Below are 21,002 nucleotides of genomic sequence, written 5' to 3'. Positions count from 1 at the left end.
GCATCCTGCAGGACAACAGGCAATTCACACACAAAGTCCTCTTCTAAGCCATGCAATACATTTTATTTTCCCTTGTGCCATTCATCATGACCCATTATGGTTTTTTTTTTTTCTCCCCACATAGAGTACAAGGAGGGGAAGAAGAGGTGGCATCAGATGAACTACTGCAAGTCAGATGATAAAACTGCATCGGTGCAATGAATAAATGCCATAAAAACCCCCACATCCACCCCCCTGCTCCCTCCACAGAAGGCATCAACTTTTGCCCATCCAAAGCGTGTTCTTCAAGTTTCCGACTGCTGGCTTTGCTGCCAGTTTGGAGGTGACGTCTGCACTCCTCAGCGTGGATTGTGGCTCACAGAGCACGGAAGACTTGCTTGAAACGGCCTCTTTTGAGTCCGTTATGGTTGACACATCCATGTCACTTGATAAGTCCTCAGAGGACAAGTTAAGACATCCTAGCTTGGCGAGAGAATTGGACCTTTTCAGAGGAGAAGACACAGTCAAGCCAGCCAGCCGCAGCCTGGTCTCAATTTCCTGAGTTCGCTGCTTCACCAGGCCGGGCTTGCCCCGCACGCTGTGGATACTGTCGCTGCTGGAGCTACGCGTCAGGTTGGAGCTCCGGGAGGAAGAGGGAGTGTAGCAGATGGTCTTCAGGAAGTCCTTGGTGAAACTGCTCGTGTGCTCCAACCGACACATGAAGGGTGTGGAGGTTTTCTGAGAGATCCCCTCCAAGGTGCGTTTCACCTCTAACTTCTCCACATCATTTTCTGCATCTTCAGGTATCAACGGTGCTGGTCCCAGAAGAGGTACGAGGCTGTGATGTGAAATCAAATCCTCACTTTCTTCCACAATGCCGGAGTCGACTCTGCTCAGGGGGCTCTCTCTGAGCAGCGACGAGGCGTCCGAGGGTAGGCTTTTCAACCGCTCCAGCTCTTTGGTGTGTTTCCTAACCAAGCCTGCTTTCTGCAGCTGGATAAGAGACTCCTGATGCTGCATCAAGTAACTGTTTGCACTTGGCTTTTCCAAGTCTTTGCTGAACAACAAGTACTTCAGATCCTTGGTAGGTTTGCTATCTTTTCTGTCTAGAGACTCTTCTTTCACCACTTCTACGTTAAGGAGGCTCTTGTCACAGTGCGAGTTTCTCCTGGGCAGCAGAGTTTTGACTGGGGTTTTTGGTGCATCTTTTCCTTTCTCCAAAATGCTGCAGTGTTGATCAAGTGATTTGCAAGTGCCAGCCTCCAAAGTACCAGTTCCTGCCGACAGAGGAAGCGGAGCCTCATTATTTTTAGTTCTGATTGCTTCCTCTGAGTGTGCCTTGCTGGGCAGGTGGTCCGCCAAGTTGGAATTGATGTGGGAGAGGAGGGCTGGTTGCGTGCAGATGGTGGTGCTGCGACGCGCAGTGCCGGGGTTCAACTTTTCGCACTGCTCCCCAAAGGAGTCAGGAGACAAACTGGCCGAGGAATACATGCAGTCAGTGCAAGACTGATAGGAAGGCTTGACCTTACTGAGGATCCCAAATACGGCATCATGCTGCAAAAAAGAAAACAGGTACAGATAAATGTGCACAGAACAAGACACCAGCAATAAGCAGAGCGAGAGGCACAGATCACAAGGTGTATTCACAGCCACACAGATTTGAAACTAAGCCCATTTCCACTTCTCTTAAGGCCCTGCAGCAGGAACAAAAGCCAAGTACTTTCTCAGCAGACAGTATCTTCAATGGAAGAATACCTACCGTTTCAAGCGATGGTCATGCAAGCAAGCTGCCCAAAGCAGTTTATAGGGCACTCACATGTGTGCGCTCTCTCTCTGGCATCTAAATCCATAGCTTGGGCAAGCAAAGCCATGTTCAGAAGCACTTCGAAAAGGAAGAAGCTCATCATGGAATGAAAGGCTTTATCCAAGTCAAATGAAACTGTGCTATGAAGATGAGAAGAGCAGTTTCACTTGCAGTAGAGTCAGCCATGCTAATCACCTACGTTTCAACTCCATACGCACCTCAAAATCCTCTGGGCAACTCCTTTTGCTGTTGTTGTTATTCAAGTTCTCTCTATTAAGCCTGCTCTCCTCCTTGTGCATGGACAAACGCCGCTTCCACTTCTCCATCGGATGTTCCTCCCTGACACTGTCCTCCCCTGGGTCCCCAGGGCCCAGCACTATCCTTCCTTTCCTGGGGCTGAAGTCCAGTTTCTTCTTCACTTCCTTCTCGCTGAAACTGCTCAGCTCTGCCAGCGGTTCCGCCGTCTCCAGGGCTTTCGACGTCTCCAGCAGCCTCCCCTCTGAAGGAGCAGACAGAGACTGTCCCACCAGCGAGGCAGTGCGCTCCACAAGCACGTCCCGCTCCAGCTCCTCCACATGGAAAAAGCCCTCCCTGTCACCAGGGATCTTGTTCTCCAGCAGCGTGTCCGAGAGGCGACGGAAGCAGTAATTAAACCCCACAGACACTTCTGTGCCGGCACGGTTGTCCAGGTATGCTGACTGTGAAGGTGTGTCCAGGTCAGCCAGGCGGTTTTCTAGGTCGATGTCTAAGCTCTCGAGTAAGAAGTCGCCTGACCCCGTGGTGCCGTCTGTGTTCTGGGGTAGGTTGCTCTCTGCCTGCTGCTTCCACAGCTTATTGTGGCGCTGCTTGCTGGATGAAAGGACAAAGACACCAGTGACTACCGTTGAACTGCAGGATGCTCAGTTCCAGTAACATCCCTCCCTCCCCACAACCTGGAACCGAAAGGCTGACCGCTGGGTCCAGCCCTGCAGTCCCACTTGGACAAAACCATCTCTAGCATCAGGATTTTGTCCCTCCTGCCTGCCCACTCCAGAGTCTCTTTGGCCCAGCAGCCTCACAGCAATGCCCTGCACTGCACCCGTGATGGGAACAGCCCTTGGGAGGAGTCCTTCAGTGCGGAGGGGCACAGAGCCCTCTGTCAGAGGAAAACACTCTGAAACAGCATCTCTGCACGTCTCATGGCACAGTTCCTGCTGAACCAGAGTGAAAAATTTTCCTCTTCTTCCCCCAGCAGAACAGAGGCCAAGCAGAGCATGCAGAAACACTTATTAGATACTACAGCGCTTGCAATGACAAAGACTTGTGATTGGCATGGTCACCCAGAACTGCAAATGATTTGCCTCCAACACTGCCTGAGCTCAGTTCTGCCTCATAAAACAAGAACAATGTTTTGCTGAACAGTACTGGCTGCTGAGAAATATGAACATGCTTCCCAAAAACAGAGAAACCCTCACTGAATTAAACCAGAGCAGATCTCCCTAGAAGACAGCTAATTTCCATTCAGGGAGTCCTGGCATGGAAAAGATTTAGAAAAACACAATTAGCCCAGGCTTCTACATCTGCCCTTCTAAAGATGACCCTTCAGACTACAGCACCACGCACACTCTGCCAGTGTCTTTGAGCACCACATGCATGGGTGCAAGAGATCAGCAGAAGAACCTACGGCCTGAAGAGAACTCCAGAGAGATCGATTAATATTTTGTGATACAAAAACACGAGAGGTTGTCTACAATTAGCTCCTTTATTTCCTGCAAGTCACCTTTCCATTCATCCTGTCGCCTTACCTCGCATCCAAAATGCCTTCATATTCCAAAAGCTGTCTCATGAAGCCTGCATTTGGTCTTGCAATGCTGCGTTTTTGCTTCACGTAATTATAGGCCTTTTCCAGTGACCAGCCAAATTCCTTCATGGCATAAGCTATAACAGTAGATGCTGACCGGCTCACACCCATTTTGCAGTGCACCAGGCACTTGGAGTGATTCTTTCTGCAGAAGGACAAACAGGAAAATACATCTCATCTTTCTGGTTGTGGTATCTGTTGTTACCATTTTACACGGTGGAGGGACAGTACTTTGTCCTCCTGACCACCCTAACACCACGGCTCAGTAGGTGAGAAACATTTTGGACTCAGTGGGCCATGAGAAGACTCTCTCCAGAAAAGTCAGGAAGAGTTAGAGGAGGGCAACTTCAATCATGATGCCATTTCAGAGACCACCATGAAGACTCCTGCCTGCCTGCCCAAGTCTTTGGATACAGGGATAAGCAGGAACAACCTGAGTGTAAAAGCTCAGCAGAGTTTGACGGGCTCTGTCACTATCACTTGTCTGCAGAGACAGCTGGGGCTAGTGCAACACAGACGTGTTGGAGTATTTCCAGAGCTTCTTGAGAAGAGGAAATGTCCTCGTTTCCTTTTGGAAACAAAACAAAATAATAATAATAAAAATTATCATAGGCTAGGAACAAGTTAATGCCAGTACAGGAAGAGACAAGGTACGGGGAAGTTCCAGGGACACAGAAAACTCCTGGCAAAAGCAGTAATGCAAAAGCCCTGTTGCCTCCTTCAGTGGTGGTGTGGCTTCAGGGAGGGCCCAGCTCCATGCTGGATGAAACCCGCAGGGCATGGTGTCAGACCCCGTGGCTTGAACGTGCTCACACACTAAGTCGCGTCTCCCAGCCCGCTTACTTGGCCTTATTTATAAAGTGGTACGCCTCGTTCCAGTGAGCCAGGAGGTCTGTTGTCTCCTCGTCATACACCCGGATATTGTGATATGCAAACAAACCGGGGAAAAAATTATCAATTTCCCTGGTCACATTCAAAATGTAGTCAATGCTGTGGAGAACAAAAAGAAAAATAAAGTTGAACTGCTGTGGTCATGAAAGGGAACTGACACATGTTGTGAAGTCCATGAAATCTGACACAACACAAACTGTAAGATTTTTATCTACAGCCCTAATCCCGAACCCCTGGGACACCCGGTGACACAGGTCACGCACATGATGTGCAGGGCCTGCCCATTCACTCATCTCTCACCACCGGCATACCCCATTCAAAGCGTCAAAAGACCTTGGGCACAGGAGGGAGAAGTTTATTTTATCCTGTCTGCCGAAGCTTTGTAACCTAATCAGAAACTCCTCACTGTGTGCCACACACAGCTTCTGGGATGCTGAAAGAAGAAAAGCGCATCAGCTGCAAGTTATTCGTTTGGGGAAGAGCTGGGAACAGACCCCAGGAATAACAATTTTCAACTGCAGGCTTTAGCTGCAAAACCATCCTCTTCTCTTCTTTCTGACCAAAACTATGAAATGAGAGTCACATGGTATCTCTCGATTCCTGCCAAATATTACAGCAGGGATTACAGTGTACCCAGGGAGAACAAATGCCCATACTGATTTATTACCTCCTATCATTCAGACTAATCAAGGACACAGGATATTTGTTTCAGAATTTGTCCAGCTTCGACTTTTAGACATTGCATGTCAAGATGCCTTCCCCATAGATCAAAAGTATTAGCGCTCTGGTTGCTTGTTCAAAGATGTTCAGACATCTGTTCCCAAGGACTCCAAATTAAACATTTTTAGTCACGCTGTTGAGCAATATTTTTCAGTTTCTCACATCAGGGTTGGTGTATGCCTTGGGCAAGCAGCAAATATTTATATGCAAAATTCTCACTCATCCAAAAAGCGTGAAAGTAAATCAAGCCAAGAAGTGGTGCGGTGATGAGAGCGTGGTGAAAGACAGCCCTGCAGCTGCCTGTCTGGGCAGGTGAGATGGAGATTGCTCACCCACAGGAAGTTCTGCTCCATTTAGATAGAGTTTTTTCCTAAGCTTAGTGCTGTAATATTTGCTCTTCTGCAGCCTGCAGGAATCACACCTGACACAACAATATGTATGGCCATTTCATGCTCGGCTGCTACACATGGGGGGTGTTCAGAGATCTTGATGTACTTCACAAACGAGAAGTTTTGTTATTTCCATTCTACATGTGATTGCTAGAAATGAGGTAGGAAAGATTTCTCGACCAAGTTACCCACGTTGCTGGGAACGGGCCCAAACTCATCCCTACAGTCTGCAACTGTCATATGTCATCTCAAGAGACCTGAATGTAAGTTAGAGGCAAATGACTGGAGGGTTCAGAGTCTAAGGCCGGTGCTTGAAAGGTGCAGTACTCACCCCGAGCCCTGCAGCTCCTCAAGGTTGGAGGCGTTCCACTCGGACCCCTGCAACAGCCACAAAACACATGTTTCAAAGGAGCCTGAGATCCTCCCTCTTTCCTAAGGTTCTGCAATCCCCCAGCCTCACTAAAATATTGGTAATAGCCTCTGCAACAGCAACATGGCACCACTGCAGCCAGTGCTGCAGCTCAGCACAGAGATGTCCTGTCCTGAACAGGCAAGGACCTCCTGAAGGAGGGGACAAGGGCATTATGTCCTCACCTAAGGAATTAGTTCTAGGCGAGCATGTGACAGAGCACATCCCAAATCACTGTCCCCGGCCACTCTGGATTTTTAACCACAGAGATAATTTTCTTTCCCTGCACTGTTTATGTGTGGCACGACTGGATTCACAGGTGTATGAGAAGTGAGGCAAATCCTGAAAGTTATGGGCATAGTTACACCTTGAATCCCCCCATACTTGCAAAACAGAAAGGTAAACAGGGTTTAAAAAGCAGGTTTTGCCCTCAAACATGAGTACTTGCACAAGCATAACAGGCACAAATGTGTTCATCTCAAGCAAGTCTTTGTTCCAGACGGCAGTGCCTGGTTTTGCTTGGAGTACCATCTAGTGGCAAAAGATTAGACGAAACACACACTGTTCTTCGCTTTTGCACAAGCTGGAACAGCACATCACCTTCAGCCTTATTCTTTACATAGTTCTGGCCATGCATACAGAATGATAAGCTCAATCGAGAAAAACAATACAGTGACCCTAATCAGAGTCAAAGAGCAAATGGCTGTCACACCAGGGCAGCATCCACATCTAGACCCTTTGTTTGTCATGAAAGAAAATATCTGCTGCCAGAAACAGAAAATGAGCATGCATAGGGAGAACTTGAGCTATGCCACGGTATGTCCTGAAACAGGATCAACCTGCCAGGAAAGAACCATTATATCAAGTCCCAGAAACAAGAACACAGCTAGAAAAAAGGACTTTTCTACTGCGGGCTTTTACAAGCAATATGGGTACTAGAATAAAGTCTGCACAAAGGGGGGGGATAGCAGGCTGTACCTCTTGCTCATGCTGCACAAGGCAGCCTTGACACCAAATCCAGCTTCCCCTGAGCCCAGTGACTTCTCAGATCACTCCCACTGAGCCTCCTGCTATTCTGGAACTTCCAACATAGCAGCTTACCAGATATAAATGATCAAAAATCAGAGACGGTTTGTCCATCTGACCCAGGATAAGCAGCATTTCATTGTCTATAAATTCCTTGAATTCCTTCAAGTTGCAATTCATGTGTTTCTCCAGCTCATTTCGTATCTACAGAGAAGAAGACAAAGAATGCCACCTAGAATCATGTCTGTTCAATAGAAACATTTGTTGGCACTCCTCTGCAAAACATTTTTTCTGTACTTCATTAAAAACAGCAAGAGGGATTTGACCTTTTGGAAACAAGAAATCTCACCACATGGCATCTCTGCAAGTATCCCAGGCCCCCAGATTTAAGATCTTTAAATAAAGCTTCAGATAACATCCAAGTACAAAAAATGTTTTTTGGGGTACCTGCTTCTTAAAAATAATTTGAGAGATAAAAAACAAGACCTTGGACAGCAGCTAACAAACATACGTGAAACCCATTAGAAGCAAGAAGTGAATAATGGCAGCAGTGCTGGTGAAGAGGTATTTCCAGTACTCTCCCTTTTTAAAATGCCAGGGCACAGACATACAGTCCTCTCACCGCACTTCAGCTTCAGGAAGGTGCAGTGCAAAGCAGCACAACTTTGTTTAACCCACTATGGAAAACGGTTGCAGCAAAATCAAAGCATCTTGTCTGCACCAAGAGTTAAGAACACGTATACAGACAGACAAGTTCTCAGCTTACGCCTACAACTTGTAACGCTGCTGTTACACAAGAGTGTATCTGAAGCCTTCAGTGCTAAGCTTTAGGAAGGAAAGCCCTGCACATTAATAGCCACCCCTGAAAAACAAGCAAAAACCCAACCCAAAAAGAACTATTTCCATTTGCTCTGAATATGTCTGCACTGCGGCTGGACGTATTTACACCAGCCTGTGGGATGGATCAAAACTAGCTTTAGCCTTGACTTGTGATTTTCCATTCATAAACTCACTAGCAAAATGTTGCCTGCAAGCCCCTCTGACATTTGTTCAGGAACAAAGAAAATGAAACCTTAAAATGAAGCTGACAAGGAGGAAGGCAGGCATATACTGTGCTCTGCCCATGAGCAAGTGAAGATCAGGACACTCATCTAACACAGCTGCGAGGCCTCAAGCCACCAACTGCATCTTTTTTTTGAGTGCTGCCTTTGCTTGCGTAATTCACAGGGATACACTGAGGAATAAGTGGCTGCGACTCATTGCTTGGACATGCCTACATGTGCTACAACCAACTGTGATGCAGGCATCACCTCTGATGCCACTCTGTTGGCAAAGAACCAGGCGCTATGCACTCGAAACTCACATCCTTGTTACTAAGGACTTGAAAAATGCACTCTGATGTTGGTATTACCCTGATTTCCCTGCTGGAGAAACAGGTATAGCAAAGCCAAAGAGCAGGGCCTTTACAGAACAGTTGGAAATACACACTCAAAAGCCAGTGACACCTAGTCATATGGTGTCTCTTCATCAGTGCAGCACTCTCTGGAAAAGGAGTCTAGCAGGAAGAATAAGATAGCAGGAATTTTTATATCTACCTCCTTAGAAGTCACATTTTCCAGGTCTTTGCTCATCATGATGCTCCGGAGTTTGGCTTTAATGAGCCGTTCTGTTCGCTCCCTTTCAGTTGGCCTGAAAAAGAAAAGGAGATGATGTCTCCAAGCTGGCAGCAGGCATACAGTGCAACTCGTACAGTACAGAGGACTGGTGGTAAAGACTTGAATTAAAAGCAATTGTTATGAGAATAACTGAAGAAAAACATTTGAACACATTTACGAAAAGAAAGGAAATGAACCACTGGAGGAAGAAAAGGGAGAAGGGGAGATTTCTCTTGTGAGCCAAGCCAACTTTTTCTAATAAAATTCAGAACTGACTTGTCAACAAACAGGGCTGGAGAGTCAGGGCGGGTAGACTCCAGGTCCTGCATTGCATTCCACTCATTGATGCAGCTCTGGTCGGAGCTGATGCAGCTTTCGTAGTACGTGGCCCAGACCAAGGCCATCCCACCTGGGAAGTAGTTGTACCTTCTTGCAACTTCACAGGCTTTATGGAGAATCTGTAAAGCAGACCTGCAAGTTTGGAGAACAAATTTGTGCAGATGTGAGCAGCAGGAACAGGCAGAGCAGGATCTGAGAGATTTTCACAGAGAAAAAAGATCTTCAGCATCGTTTCTTGCTGTTTGCTTTTTGAGAGTAGCAGATTTATTGTATCAGAGTTCAGAGAGGGCACAAACTGCACCTTGGAGGCCTTCTCAAGAGCCAGTCCAAGGCAGAGGCTGAAATCTTCTCCTGATTAACAGGCAAGCACAAGGCACAAGTTGCTGTGGGATCTAATCATTAGCTAACTTTTAAAGCCAGACCAAAGAAAAATAAAGAACATGGACAATTTTCAAACGACCTTCAGCAAGGAGTCAAATGCATATTTACCAGCATTCTTGGCCCCTGTCATGCTCCAGGGACAAGGCCCAGATTGGGTCATTTGTTTTTGCAAATTCTAGCATTACTTTTTCCTTCCTTCCCGCCTCATTTTTTTTTTTTTTCCTTCTCTTTTTTTTTTTACAGCTCTACTCTGAAGATGTCATTGTACTGAATACATTAACCACATCTAAGGTTGCCAACAGGAGGGGCTGAGCTCAAAAATGACAGAAACAATAGTTTCATTTGTTTCTGTACCAAATCATCCCTAGCACGACATCCTTCTCTACATCTGTATCTTCTCTCTATCAGATGCCGCAAGGACAGGGATCTCTCGAGGCTCCAACAGGAGCCAGCAAACTGCCCAGGCCAAAAGAGATGCATTTGTTCTGTGCGAGGCTGAGTAGCAGCCTCTTCAAGGAGGAATTTGCTGGCACAAGTGCTGCTGATTCAGCCACCTCTGCTTCAGTGTTTTGGAATCCCTGCACATGGGAGGGGTGACAGGAGCTGAAAGGTGAACAGGCACCCGGGGCGGCACGGCAAGTTTCCGCGCGGCAGGAACCCCAGCCTGGCCCCAGTCATGAGGCAGAACATGGGGAATGCCATCAGATTGGCAATGGGTCCCGAGACTCCTCCTTCAGCCAGTTAGAAAAATATGCAGAGAGGAAAGGCTGGGTTTGCAGCCTGATGAATTCAAGTTGGTCTTTCATATTTATTCATCTCACTAGTGCCATTTCCCTTACACTGAAGAGCACATAGCTGCTCTGAACAGAAGCAGAAGATCCTGTTTTCGGATCAGTATTCTCACAGTCCCTTTATAGTACTGTTACCTGCTGACACAGGGAAGCAGCATCTCTGCTGCAACTCACTAAATACCAATTATGAAGAATGCTAAAATGCAGTTTGTTTATTTGTTTTTAATTTATTCACAGAAATGACAGTCTCTTTCTCAATAAAGCTAATTAACACACATACCACATGGCTTGCACCGACACTGGCTTGAAGATGTGCATTCTCCCTGCGGTGCTCACGCTGAAGCCACTAACAGAGAGAAGGAAAAAAAACCAAACCCAGTCAGAAACTGCTCTTCTCTGCATCACAAACTGTACTCTACAAAGAGCTACTGCAAGGCAGCTATAGGGGCACTCACAGTCAAAAAGAATCAGGGATGGGAATCACCAATTTTCCAACATCCTCCCAAATACGAATGGCAAGCAGACACCCTTCCCGGCACAGGCTGCCAGGAATGGGAGCTCCACCCCTCCAGTGGGATTTCAGAGAACATTCACTGAGTATCACAGGTTCCACTGAGCAGTTTGAGGGCAGCAAGACAAAAACTCACTGTCTGAATAAGAGGACTGCAGCCATGAATCCAAAATTGGAACTTCATTTGCAAGGTGACGGAGAATCTCTCCTAGAGCAGCCCCCAAGTAGGGAAGGACATTCACATTTATCCTTTTAATGAGGTTTCTTACCCATCACCATCAAGATGGATTTTAGTATCACTCCACAGACGAAGAACCATTCCTATAGTGCAGCTTTTACTGGAAGAGAGATTGTTATACAGGATGTTAAATATAGGCCACAATGTGGTCACGCCAATATCCTAAATTATTAATACTCTTTAATTTTTAAAATCCTCAAGTCTTGCTCTAGTAATTCCTAGTAATATCTTAGGTCATCAAATGCATAACACACAAGGAGACCAGGAGCTGAAGTCTAAACGCCTACTCTGATATTAGCACGCTGGTTGCTCCACAGGGCTGGAGAAACATCACAGAAGCAACAATCAGAATTACCAGCTCTTCTCTCCCACCCGGAGCCTGCCAGAAAGCGCTGCAGTATTTGCCCCATTATCTTTCCTGCTCTCTCACCCTCATAAGCTCAGTGCAAGGCAGTTCCCTAACAGGACATAAAGGGAGATCACAGTGACCTGGCTGCATTCAGCTCGCTAAAGCGAGGCAGAAAGCAAGCCTTAGTAGGTGGCAGAGCAGCCGCCTGCCCTTCCCAAAGAGGACCCAAGGGGCCTTTCAAAGGACTGCGTGTTCGATTTTCACTTCATCACTCTGGCTGGTAGAAAAGACAAAACCGGATTTTATGAGTTTACCTAACCCAAAAGAACACTTTCACTTCAGAGATGCAATCTGGCAGGAAAACTGTACTATAATGGGGGCCAATAACTTTCAACTAGTAAATAATTAAGCTACTGAGATATTAAAGTTTTAAAAGAAATTGGGATGCATACAGCAACAGCCAGTTAGCAAAGAACTCGGGTTTTGGTTTGCTCTTTTCCTTTCTTTTTTAAGCTTTCAGCTGCTTTCTACAGCAGATCAAAGGATTTGACAGGCCAGTTTGAACACACATGCAGACAATGTGCACTTTAGAGCTTTGCGAGAAAAAATGTTTTTTATTAAACACATGTAAAAGGAATAAAACCCACAAAAGCACCCCACTAGTCAAACTGTCAGCAGTCAGAACACTTACAGCTCAGCAGTGACATTTCAGCCCCAACACAGAGCCATGGAGTCACTCAATGAAGTCACTAATGCCAACTGACGACTTTATGCACGAGACCTACCCTTAATTAGCAAAAACTTTGGCTTTCAGGGGATACAGTAACTGAAATGGCAGCTATGCTTACAGTTTAGCATGGATTTGTCATAACTTTTCCATCTTTCCTCTTGTCTCACATCAATAATCACCAGGAGAAAATTATTGCAAGGTTGTTTCAGATTTGAAGATGACATAGCAAACATTCACTGCTGTTGCACACTAAGTGTGCCATAAGGAACTGCTACATTAGAATTTGCTCTGAAATACTCACAGCAGTAATTTAAAAGCAGATACAAGAGGCAGCATCAAAGCCAATGACAATACTCTTATTAGGAAGGCAGAGCTAGGAGTTTCCCTACAGGTCTCACTGCAGTGCAAAAGCTCCCCCCTTCCACTTATAGCAATGGAAACAACCACTAAGGTTTTCCAAAAGAAAACAGAAGCCACACTGGCTGCACCAGCACAGCATGGCAGCCTGCTAAATCATCGGAGAATAGAAACAACAGCCTGGAACCTCAGACTTCTAACTCCAGCTCTGCCAAACCAGGCCTGTCTCTCCGAGCCAAGAGCTTTTCTGCCTTGATTTACTCACCTAGAACTGGAATAATGTGAGAGGGTCTGTGATAACAAAATACTTTATTTGCCTTTCAAAATATTATGTGCTCTTATCAGTTAGACAAAAGAAACAGCTCATTACTGACACATTTGTTTGTTGGTTTTGGAGGTACTTTTGCAGTATTGTTTTCTGATGTTATCTGGCAACTAAGCTACTCCCCCCAAAAAAAGCTCCATTGCATCATACCATCAACAGACTTGAAGTCTGGTAGATCGAACAAGTTCCAGTTTTGCAGATGTGTCTGCAAGAGCATTTTGTAGTGAGCAGACAGCAAACTACCACAGATGAGGTAGATGCCATAGTCCTACAGATGGATTACATGGGAATGCTTTCCCCACAACTGCCCAGAGATACCAAGGAGACTGAAAGCTTTCTGGGGAAAAGAAAAAAAAAAAATAAAAAAAAAAAATCACCCTCTCGCCCTCATAACTGGTTAGAAAACTCAACACATGCCCTTTCTCTTACTGGAATTTGCAGATACATGTAAACTAACTGCTTGGGGACAGTTTTGTGTTGACAAGCTTTCCAGAGAACCCAGCCTGCCCGATTTCCAAGCCCAGCCTTGCCTTAGACATACCTCTCCTTGCTGGAGAAATCCACACCCAGCAGAATATTCTCTTCTGTGTCCTGTCGTCCGCTGCTGTATACAACCACCATGTACCGGACTCGGTCTGTCCACACACTTTCCAAACGGACAGCCTAGAAAAAGGTCATCAAGCTCTGCAAACCAGCTTTTGGATAATTATTACTTCCATTGCTGCCTAGTATTTTTTAAGGTGCAATTGTTCCCAGAAGCTTTATTTAACTGCAGTATGAAAAACACAGGGAGAGACGGTCCATCTTCCAGTAAGGCTAGTTGCCAGTTTGACTTGGCATCGGGTGGGGAGAAGGTTAGCCTAGATTACCTGCCCCAGTTCAGAGAAATACTACAAAATGTAACCCAGAGATTTGTTCTAAAGAGGTTCAACTAGAAAGTTGGTAAAAACATTGGTCATGCACTGAACTGAAAACAGAGGCAGGCTCAGAGGATTCTTCCACTCACAAGCCTTCACTGAAATATGTTAGTTATGCTGGAGGGGATAACTGACATAGGCTGTTCTGCAGTGACTTTTATAGCCTCTGCAGATTTCTTTAAAAGAAAGCCCAGCCCCATTTGGATGCAATTTCAAGACTGACTTAAGAGTGTCCACTAGCATCAGCAAGCTCCTGTCTCTTCTCCTGTATTAGTGTTTGTCAGCTGACTGGAAAATTAAATCTAACAATACAAGCACACTTCCAACAGGTCAGTTTCCTGATCATTCATTACCTGGACGTAAGGACCAGGGCAAAAAGAGTGGACAGGAAAACACAGGAGGGCTGACAACCAGCACAGAGTTAAGCTGACTCTGAAACCTAGGATTTGCCAATGCTTTTCATCAGCTCTACAGGTCTGTTTCAAATGCCTCCAACAAAAAGGAGAGCAGGAAAATGCATCTTTTCTTACCAGTTTGATCCTATCCTCACAGCGAAGGAGGTTGATCATCACCTGGAGGTGCTGGGGCAAATCACCTGCAGAGAAAGCAGAGAAATAGTCAGAAAGGGTCTCTCACTTGCTGCACTAAGAATCAGCATAGTCTTGACCTTTAATGAAATTGGATGTTTCTATATTTAAAAAAAGAAAAAAGTTAGAGGAGGCCAATTAACTTTGCTGTCCCAGAGAATACTAACAGAAGTGAGCTTCTTGGATGAGCATTATCTGGCTGTGAGAGAACTCAACCTTACCGTATTTGGAAGCTACCAGATATATTGAGATCACCTGTGACTGATACAAATGACGATACTCTTCCTGTTAGAGCACCTTAGGGAAGACAGAAAGATATGGGCACTGAGGATAGGGGAGGGAGAAGCAGGAGGAACAACTATGATTTAAAAAAAAAAAAAAAAACCCAAAAAACCAAAGAAGAAAATGAAAATGAAAGCTTTGACTTGTGAAACATGCATAGCATTGTGGGATCAGCCCCACTGGCCTTATGGAGGGTCTATCTGAACATGAGAGACTTCTGAGGAGGAAGGGCTGCAGGAGTGGCCCAGTCTGGGTAATGCACCCCTTCTTTCTCAAACAAAGTGTCACTCATGCATCAAGTCCCTTAGGCTCTAGAGCTGTGGGTACATTTCTGTTCGGTGAAAGCAAGTGAAAGGAACAAGGAATCTACAAGAAAACAAAACAAGCTCACATCTAATAACTCAGTAATGGACTCATAACTTTCCATACAAGATAAAATTCCTTCCGTAGGATGTTTGCTGGTATATGAAATTGCTGACAATTAAAGAAACCCAAAGCCAAGCTTGGCATTCAAACACCCTCTTTGTGCTTGGAGTGTTTACTAAGCAGCAGACACACAGTACCACACTGTGCCTTTCCCACATGCTACTGCTCTCAAAATGCCCCGATGATCTTATTTCTTCTTTCCCAGTAATCACTTATTCCAAAACTGTCAAAGACAGAAAGCATAAAACCACTGGGTAAGTAGAATCCACTTCCCTGAACTCCCAATGTGCTTATCAATCCTTATGTACGCTCACCATACAACTCCTATCATTTCTTCACACCAGTTTGGCACACTGGAGGGGACTGAGGGAAGAAGGACAACCTGTTCTTAAACCGTGATAAACTCTTGCAGGCCAGACTGTGATGAGTTAACTGAAAAGGGGATTTTCCTTAAACCAGGAAAAGGAATATAAGGAGCTAGGAAACATAACGTCTATCCAGAGACCCAAATCCTATTAAAACGTTCCTCAGTCCTACCAGCAACATCAAACAAAACCACCAACAGGTAGTTTCAAAAGAACAAATGCTGTCAGCTGGCACTGAAAGTCCCAAGCTTCAGATTACTGGAGGCTGGGATAGCGCTCGGAGAAGTGTCCCTGCCATGCTGAATCAGGACCTCAATAACTACAGAAGAGGTGCTAGAGCCCTGTGACTCAGCTCATCCAATTTTCCTCCCCACAGGCCAAAGGGGAAGGCAAAGATCAAATCACTGAAGCACAAGTGACATTTCTTCATCTGCGGCTGTGGAAAACAGGGAGACATATTCAGCACAGACCTTCTGGCTCAGCAGGCTTCCCTGCCTAAAGAACGCCATGCTGAATGCCATAATGTCTGCAGAGAATAAATTTCTACTCCAGTTAACAGTTCCAAGATGATGACAAAAGTTTAAACAAAGACTCAATAATCATACATTCCCATTTGAATCAAGTAGGCTGAAAGCCTGGTTTTTGCTCAGCAGGTTGTACAAGGCCCACTATGACATTAGAGGAGTCATCCACCCACCCAGGCGTGCTATTAGGCTGTCCGCGCGGATGGGATGAGCAGCACAGCAAAAGGAAAAAAGAATTTCAGTAGGCGATTTAATCCACTACCTGCATGTTTGTGAGGATGCTGGAGACTTCGCTGGCCCTGGGAGCTGTTTCCTTGTTGTAAGAAAAGGGCTGCGCCTTTCACCATGAAAAAGCTCTCGCTTAGGCTGGAAAACAAATGACAGAGGGAGTCAAGTGAAAGGAAATATCAGCAGAATGCATGCTCAGGTCTGTACGCCTAGGGAAGGAAGGACTTATCACTAAAACGTAGTAGGATTTTGCCATGAAAAGCTGTTCCCAAAGTTTGACCCTGCCACTTGCACGGCACGGCTCCAGGATTATTCACGGATTATTCATGTGTCATCTTCCACCAACATTTTATTACTTGGCCATTGCGGGAGATACTTGCCTGAGCTGTCACGGGCTGGAAATGACTTTATCATTCGATTATCAAATTCTGCAACTTAAAAACAGTAGAAGGTAAGCCTTTTTACAGGCTTAGACCTGTAAAATGACTGAAGATGAAGTTCCGAGTCAATCAGTTCCTACTAATTTCAGTTCTTGAGATTTCTTTGGAATGCAAAAACAAGAACATGCAACCATAAATTGTCTGTAGATTTAAAGAGGAAGGGAGGGCGGATGAAACCTGCACATCACAAGAGAAAGGAAACTGCACTGAAACCTCAGGGGAAAAAACAACCGACACAATAGCAAAGATTTTGCTTTGCTCTGGCTAGATACAGCTGTCCTGGAAAATAGTACTGATAAGAAGGCAGGTCGCAGTATGTGTAAATACGTAACGGTATTTCCACAGAGTCAAATGACACACAAGCCCCAGAACGCAACTAAAGAGAAGGCTGAACAAAATCAGTAGTTACAGTAAGCACCAGCACAAGCCTAATTACATAGTACCACAATGCACTCGCGAGCATTTTAGAAATAGACTTGGACATAAGCGGTAAAGTTAGCGTTTCCCACAAGGCTGAAAATCAACATCTGCTAAGCTACCTTTTAGTTGCCACAGTAACTGCTTACACTGCATTTCCTACACCGCTCAGAACATCACAAGAGACAATCCTTGTTACAAAGCCCAATTTTCTGCCGCCCTACACTTCCAAACATAGATAATCATTAATTACTGTCTACTATCTACTAAATATAAATGCTCCATTATCGTGCTACATGGGAGTTACTTATGCTACAGAAAATGATCCCACAGGAGTTACTACTCCTAGTACTCGTCTATTCTGTCCTTTATCTGGGGTCTTTGCCTTTGGGCAGAAGTGAGCACTAATGCTCCATTCTACCTTAGTGTTTTTGTGCAGACAGACATGAATTTCATGTCTCTTCAGCTTTTGCTGAAGCTGAGAACACAGCCAAGGTTCCCAGGCAAAGCTTCCTCATTTTTCAACTGAATCTTCAAGGTGCAAAATTCCCAGAAAAATCTGGATCAGCTTTAAATTTCAGATTTCAGCTGCTTTTAAAAAGTGAACTAAAATTTTCGCCTAAGTTCCAGGCTCCACAAGTCATATATCAGATCAATAAAATGCCAGCAGGACAACTGCACTCTAATTAAAACAAGCTTTTGCCCATTTATGCTCCCACAGTGTTCTAGCACTCACCACTCACTTCGCTAGCAAGTTGTGTCTGAACAGGAGCCACACAGAGTTTGCTTGTGATCCGAAACACCGGCTCTGCTCTGTCTAGCACACAAGCTAACGGCAAGAATTTCTGCAAACGGGAATTTGGTTCATTCCATAAGCAAGCCAGGAAGAGCCTTGTTTCCTTTGCACACCAGATCTCACAGGAAAGCGTTAAAAAAGGCCAGAAATTACACAAAAGCAGTGACACCAACACAACACATAGGATATTCAGCTAGATACCAGCTTCACGCACATTCGTTTTTTCAGCAAGAGGAAGGGAATGGTCAGATAATGCACAAGGAGATAATTCACAGTATTCCTGTCCCAATAATTTTGGGAAATATTTCTTTGGGAAAGTGAAAAAATATCCCAAAGGATATTCTTTTATCCCTAGTAAAGTACTGACTGGGATTTCTACAGCAGGAAAAACCTTGGAAGAGACAGAACTCCTTCCCAAAGGCAACAGTAACTCCTGCTCTCGCAGTGCATCTCGCCTGATGCTCTCCTCCCTTGCAGTGAGGAAATCTTTTACAATAAAGCAGAATATTCCCAGTTGCAGGCAAATGAGAAAGCCACGCTGCAGGAGTAGAAAGCAATTGCAGGAAAAGGACAACCCACATAGCAAAATTTTTGTCACCATGTATTCATCTGCATGGAAATGAACCAGAAAGCAAAGCCAAATAACCTGTTGAAAGCAAGATTTTTTTTTTTTTTAATTTAAACGTTTGTTTCCTAAACCGTGCACTAACCTTACAAAGCGCAGCTTGCCGTGACTCAGATTGCCCGTACATCCCCAGCACTACCCGCGCTCCCCGATCTCCACATAAGCTCCCATTTCCGTATGACCAAGCACAGTGCAATACAGAGGTAACACGTCCAAGCCCCTCTTTGCAAAAGCTCATATTTTACACCATACTGAAACAGCAACATTACCCGACACCGTCCCTTATCTCCGCTCTAGGAACACTCTTTGCTCTCAGTCACTTCACACAACTGCTCTAAAAGACAACAAAACCTAACAAAATAAAAGTGAGAAAAAGGCAAGGCACAGTATTCCAACCCAGTTTTAAAAACCCCTTTTCAGTCCTGCAGTTCCAGTAAACAACTAAAACTCTGGCCTTTTTAAAAAAAATCTCCTAAAGAACAGAAAATTCCTATCATTAAAGAACATCCCCAACTTTTGACCCTCAGCAGCAGTGATAAATGCCCCAGTAAGCAGCATTTGTTAGCAGCATAAAAACGAGTGGCTTATACATACTAATTTGGACTGGTTTTCTTTGAACAGCAGAAGCATTGTGCTGGCCCAAGAGTCAGACAGAAGTCAGTAAATTCGAAAAGATTCATAACTAGCTGCAAAACTCACATCCTTCTGCTTCTAAATCCATAAAAAAAAAAAAAAAAAAAGGAGGAAAAGAAGGGGTTGACCGTATATTCTGTGCGGAGCAGAGAAATCGCGTCTGTTGATGCTACCCAGGAACTGGATGACTTTTACAGAACACTGTGTCTTCCACTGATATCCTGGCTTGAAAAAGCACTGTCCTAACATATCCTGATGAAAGAGGGCCATTCAAGAGGGGAAAAAACCAGCTGAGGCTCATCTAATCATTTCCCTCCTCCAGACTTGTTTGTTTGTTTGCTTCCTCCCGCATGCTCTGAAGGCAACGCAGCGCCTATCAGCAACCACAAAGCAAAGCAGCCTGCCGCTGTAGAAAGTCCATATTCCCTGGGACACAACTGGATAAAAAGCATCGTATTGACTAATGCCGGTTTGTTTCTTTACAATTAAAACACTGCATGCCACCACTTCAATATACATATGACAAAGGCATTAGCTGTCAAATTAAAATGCTTCTTTGCTTACTGTACAGCTACCACGGTTTGATTTTCAGAGTGACTCGCGAGTTACTGAGCTGCTACTGAACAAGAAAGTCTTTCAGGTGGCTTGGTATTTATTTGTTAGTGGCTGGCTATAATCAAATTCACTGAAGACTTGTTTCTTACAGACCCCTGACTAATTCCTTCTCTAGGCATAAGCCATAACCGCATGCTTGCGTCTCACCAGTACCACTAGCCTAACCAGGGGGAGAAGCAGCTTTCTGTGAATTTTTACCCGACCGGCACGCACAACAGAAACCACCCGTTCCCTGGATGACCTTCCAGGAATCCTGACCAGCACAGCTACTTTACAGGAGTCCCTTCAGGCTCTCAAATAAACGCAGAGCCCACGCGTTTTGTCACAGCCCCGGGACCCTGGGGCTCCCTAGTGCTCCAGTACAGCCGCAGACCAGTCCCCTTTCCACTCCATAACCTCAGCTTACCAAACTGACGGCATTAACCCCCTAAGGGGGTAAAAACCTATCCTTACAAGCATCTGGGAAATGCTGAGGGTGTCAGTGGGAGGGTACAGACAGCTATGGTGCTTTGCTGTCCGTAAAGCAGGGGCCCTTCTGCACCCAGAGGGATGGCACCCAAGGGCTGGCAAGGAGAGAGTGCTTAATGGCCACAGCACCGCTGAGAGCAGGCTCCAGCATCTCCTGCTTCACTGTCCCTTGCTCCATCCGTTGACTCCGTGCTGCTCAACTTGAAAAGGACATATTTCTTCCCCTTTGGGAAAGCTCCAGAAGAGCGTGGCTGCAACACACATCCATTACATTTCAAGTTGCTTAAGAACACAATAGGCAGTGCCTTTTAATCATTACAAAATGCCGCCCCCCCCGGGTCCACAAATGCCAATAAGCAATCTGTTAAAAATACTTGGTTTCGTAACAAGAGACAGAGCTGCTCGTGTTACTGGACAGACAGAGCAAGCTGGAAGCCAGCTGCCAGTCACAGAACAATTTTCCCTAAGCAGCTTGCTTTGCCATTGTGGCTCAGGCTGTGGTGTGTCCCAGGAAGAAACCTTGTATGCCTTGGGTATTTGAGTTCCCTGTTTTAGTGGGAGATCTCACATAAGATGTAATCATCTTGCAGGACACAAGAAAACACTCTATTAATATATCTTATAGCTACATAACTCATCTCAAAATAAATATCCTTACACAGAGGTTAGTAGAGAGAAAACCACTTTCCCTGGGAAGACACAGCCAAGCCTGAGGTTGATTCAGCAGTCCCTTGCTAGTCTAAGAATTGAAAAAAAGTATCTAGCTAAAAGAGGCAGAACACAGAAACATTAAGAGTTCGTGTCTGGCCGGGTATCCCTGCTGCTCCCAGAACTGCCGCAGGATTGCTCGGTGCACAGGATGCCCAAGGCGCCTGGCTTATCACCACACCTGCAATGACGCTTGGTATTTCTGGAGCTGTAATAAACTTGTGATCTTTGTGTTTG

General features: G+C 45.3%; 1 protein-coding gene across 1 annotated transcript; it reads right to left on the bottom strand.

Moving 5' to 3' along the window:
* Positions 1-255: 255 nt before the first annotated feature.
* Positions 256-19,021, bottom strand: SSH1 (slingshot protein phosphatase 1). The gene is made up of 14 exons (XM_009486384.2): positions 18,936-19,021; positions 16,098-16,201; positions 14,182-14,246; positions 13,276-13,397; positions 11,005-11,073; positions 10,505-10,570; positions 8,990-9,184; positions 8,654-8,747; positions 7,134-7,262; positions 5,955-6,001; positions 4,467-4,613; positions 3,568-3,768; positions 2,002-2,632; positions 256-1,533 (listed from the first exon to the last, which is right to left on the bottom strand). Exons 1-14 carry the CDS (start codon positions 19,019-19,021, stop codon positions 256-258), a joined length of 3,234 nt encoding a protein of 1,077 aa, XP_009484659.2.
* Positions 19,022-21,002: the final 1,981 nt, after the last annotated feature.

Source organism: Pelecanus crispus, chromosome 11 (assembly GCF_030463565.1).
Source record: "Pelecanus crispus isolate bPelCri1 chromosome 11, bPelCri1.pri, whole genome shotgun sequence".
Taxonomy (NCBI): Eukaryota; Metazoa; Chordata; class Aves; order Pelecaniformes; family Pelecanidae; genus Pelecanus; species Pelecanus crispus.
Note: the sequence above shows the minus strand (reverse complement) of the source record. Positions and strands in the feature narration are given on the sequence as shown.

Excerpts from the sequence above, each read along its gene's own strand:
- SSH1 (XM_009486384.2), bottom strand. The coding sequence starts at position 19,021 with ATGAATCTTTTCGAATTTACTGACTTCTGTCTGACTCTTGGGCCAGCA. Across the intron at positions 9,185-10,504 it reads GTGTCGGTGCAAGCCATGTG|GTCTGCTTTACAGATTCTCC; the intron begins GTATGTGTGTTA and ends CCAAACTTGCAG. Across the intron at positions 2,633-3,567 it reads GAAGGCATTTTGGATGCGAG|CAAGCAGCGCCACAATAAGC; the intron begins GTAAGGCGACAG and ends CCTTTCATCCAG.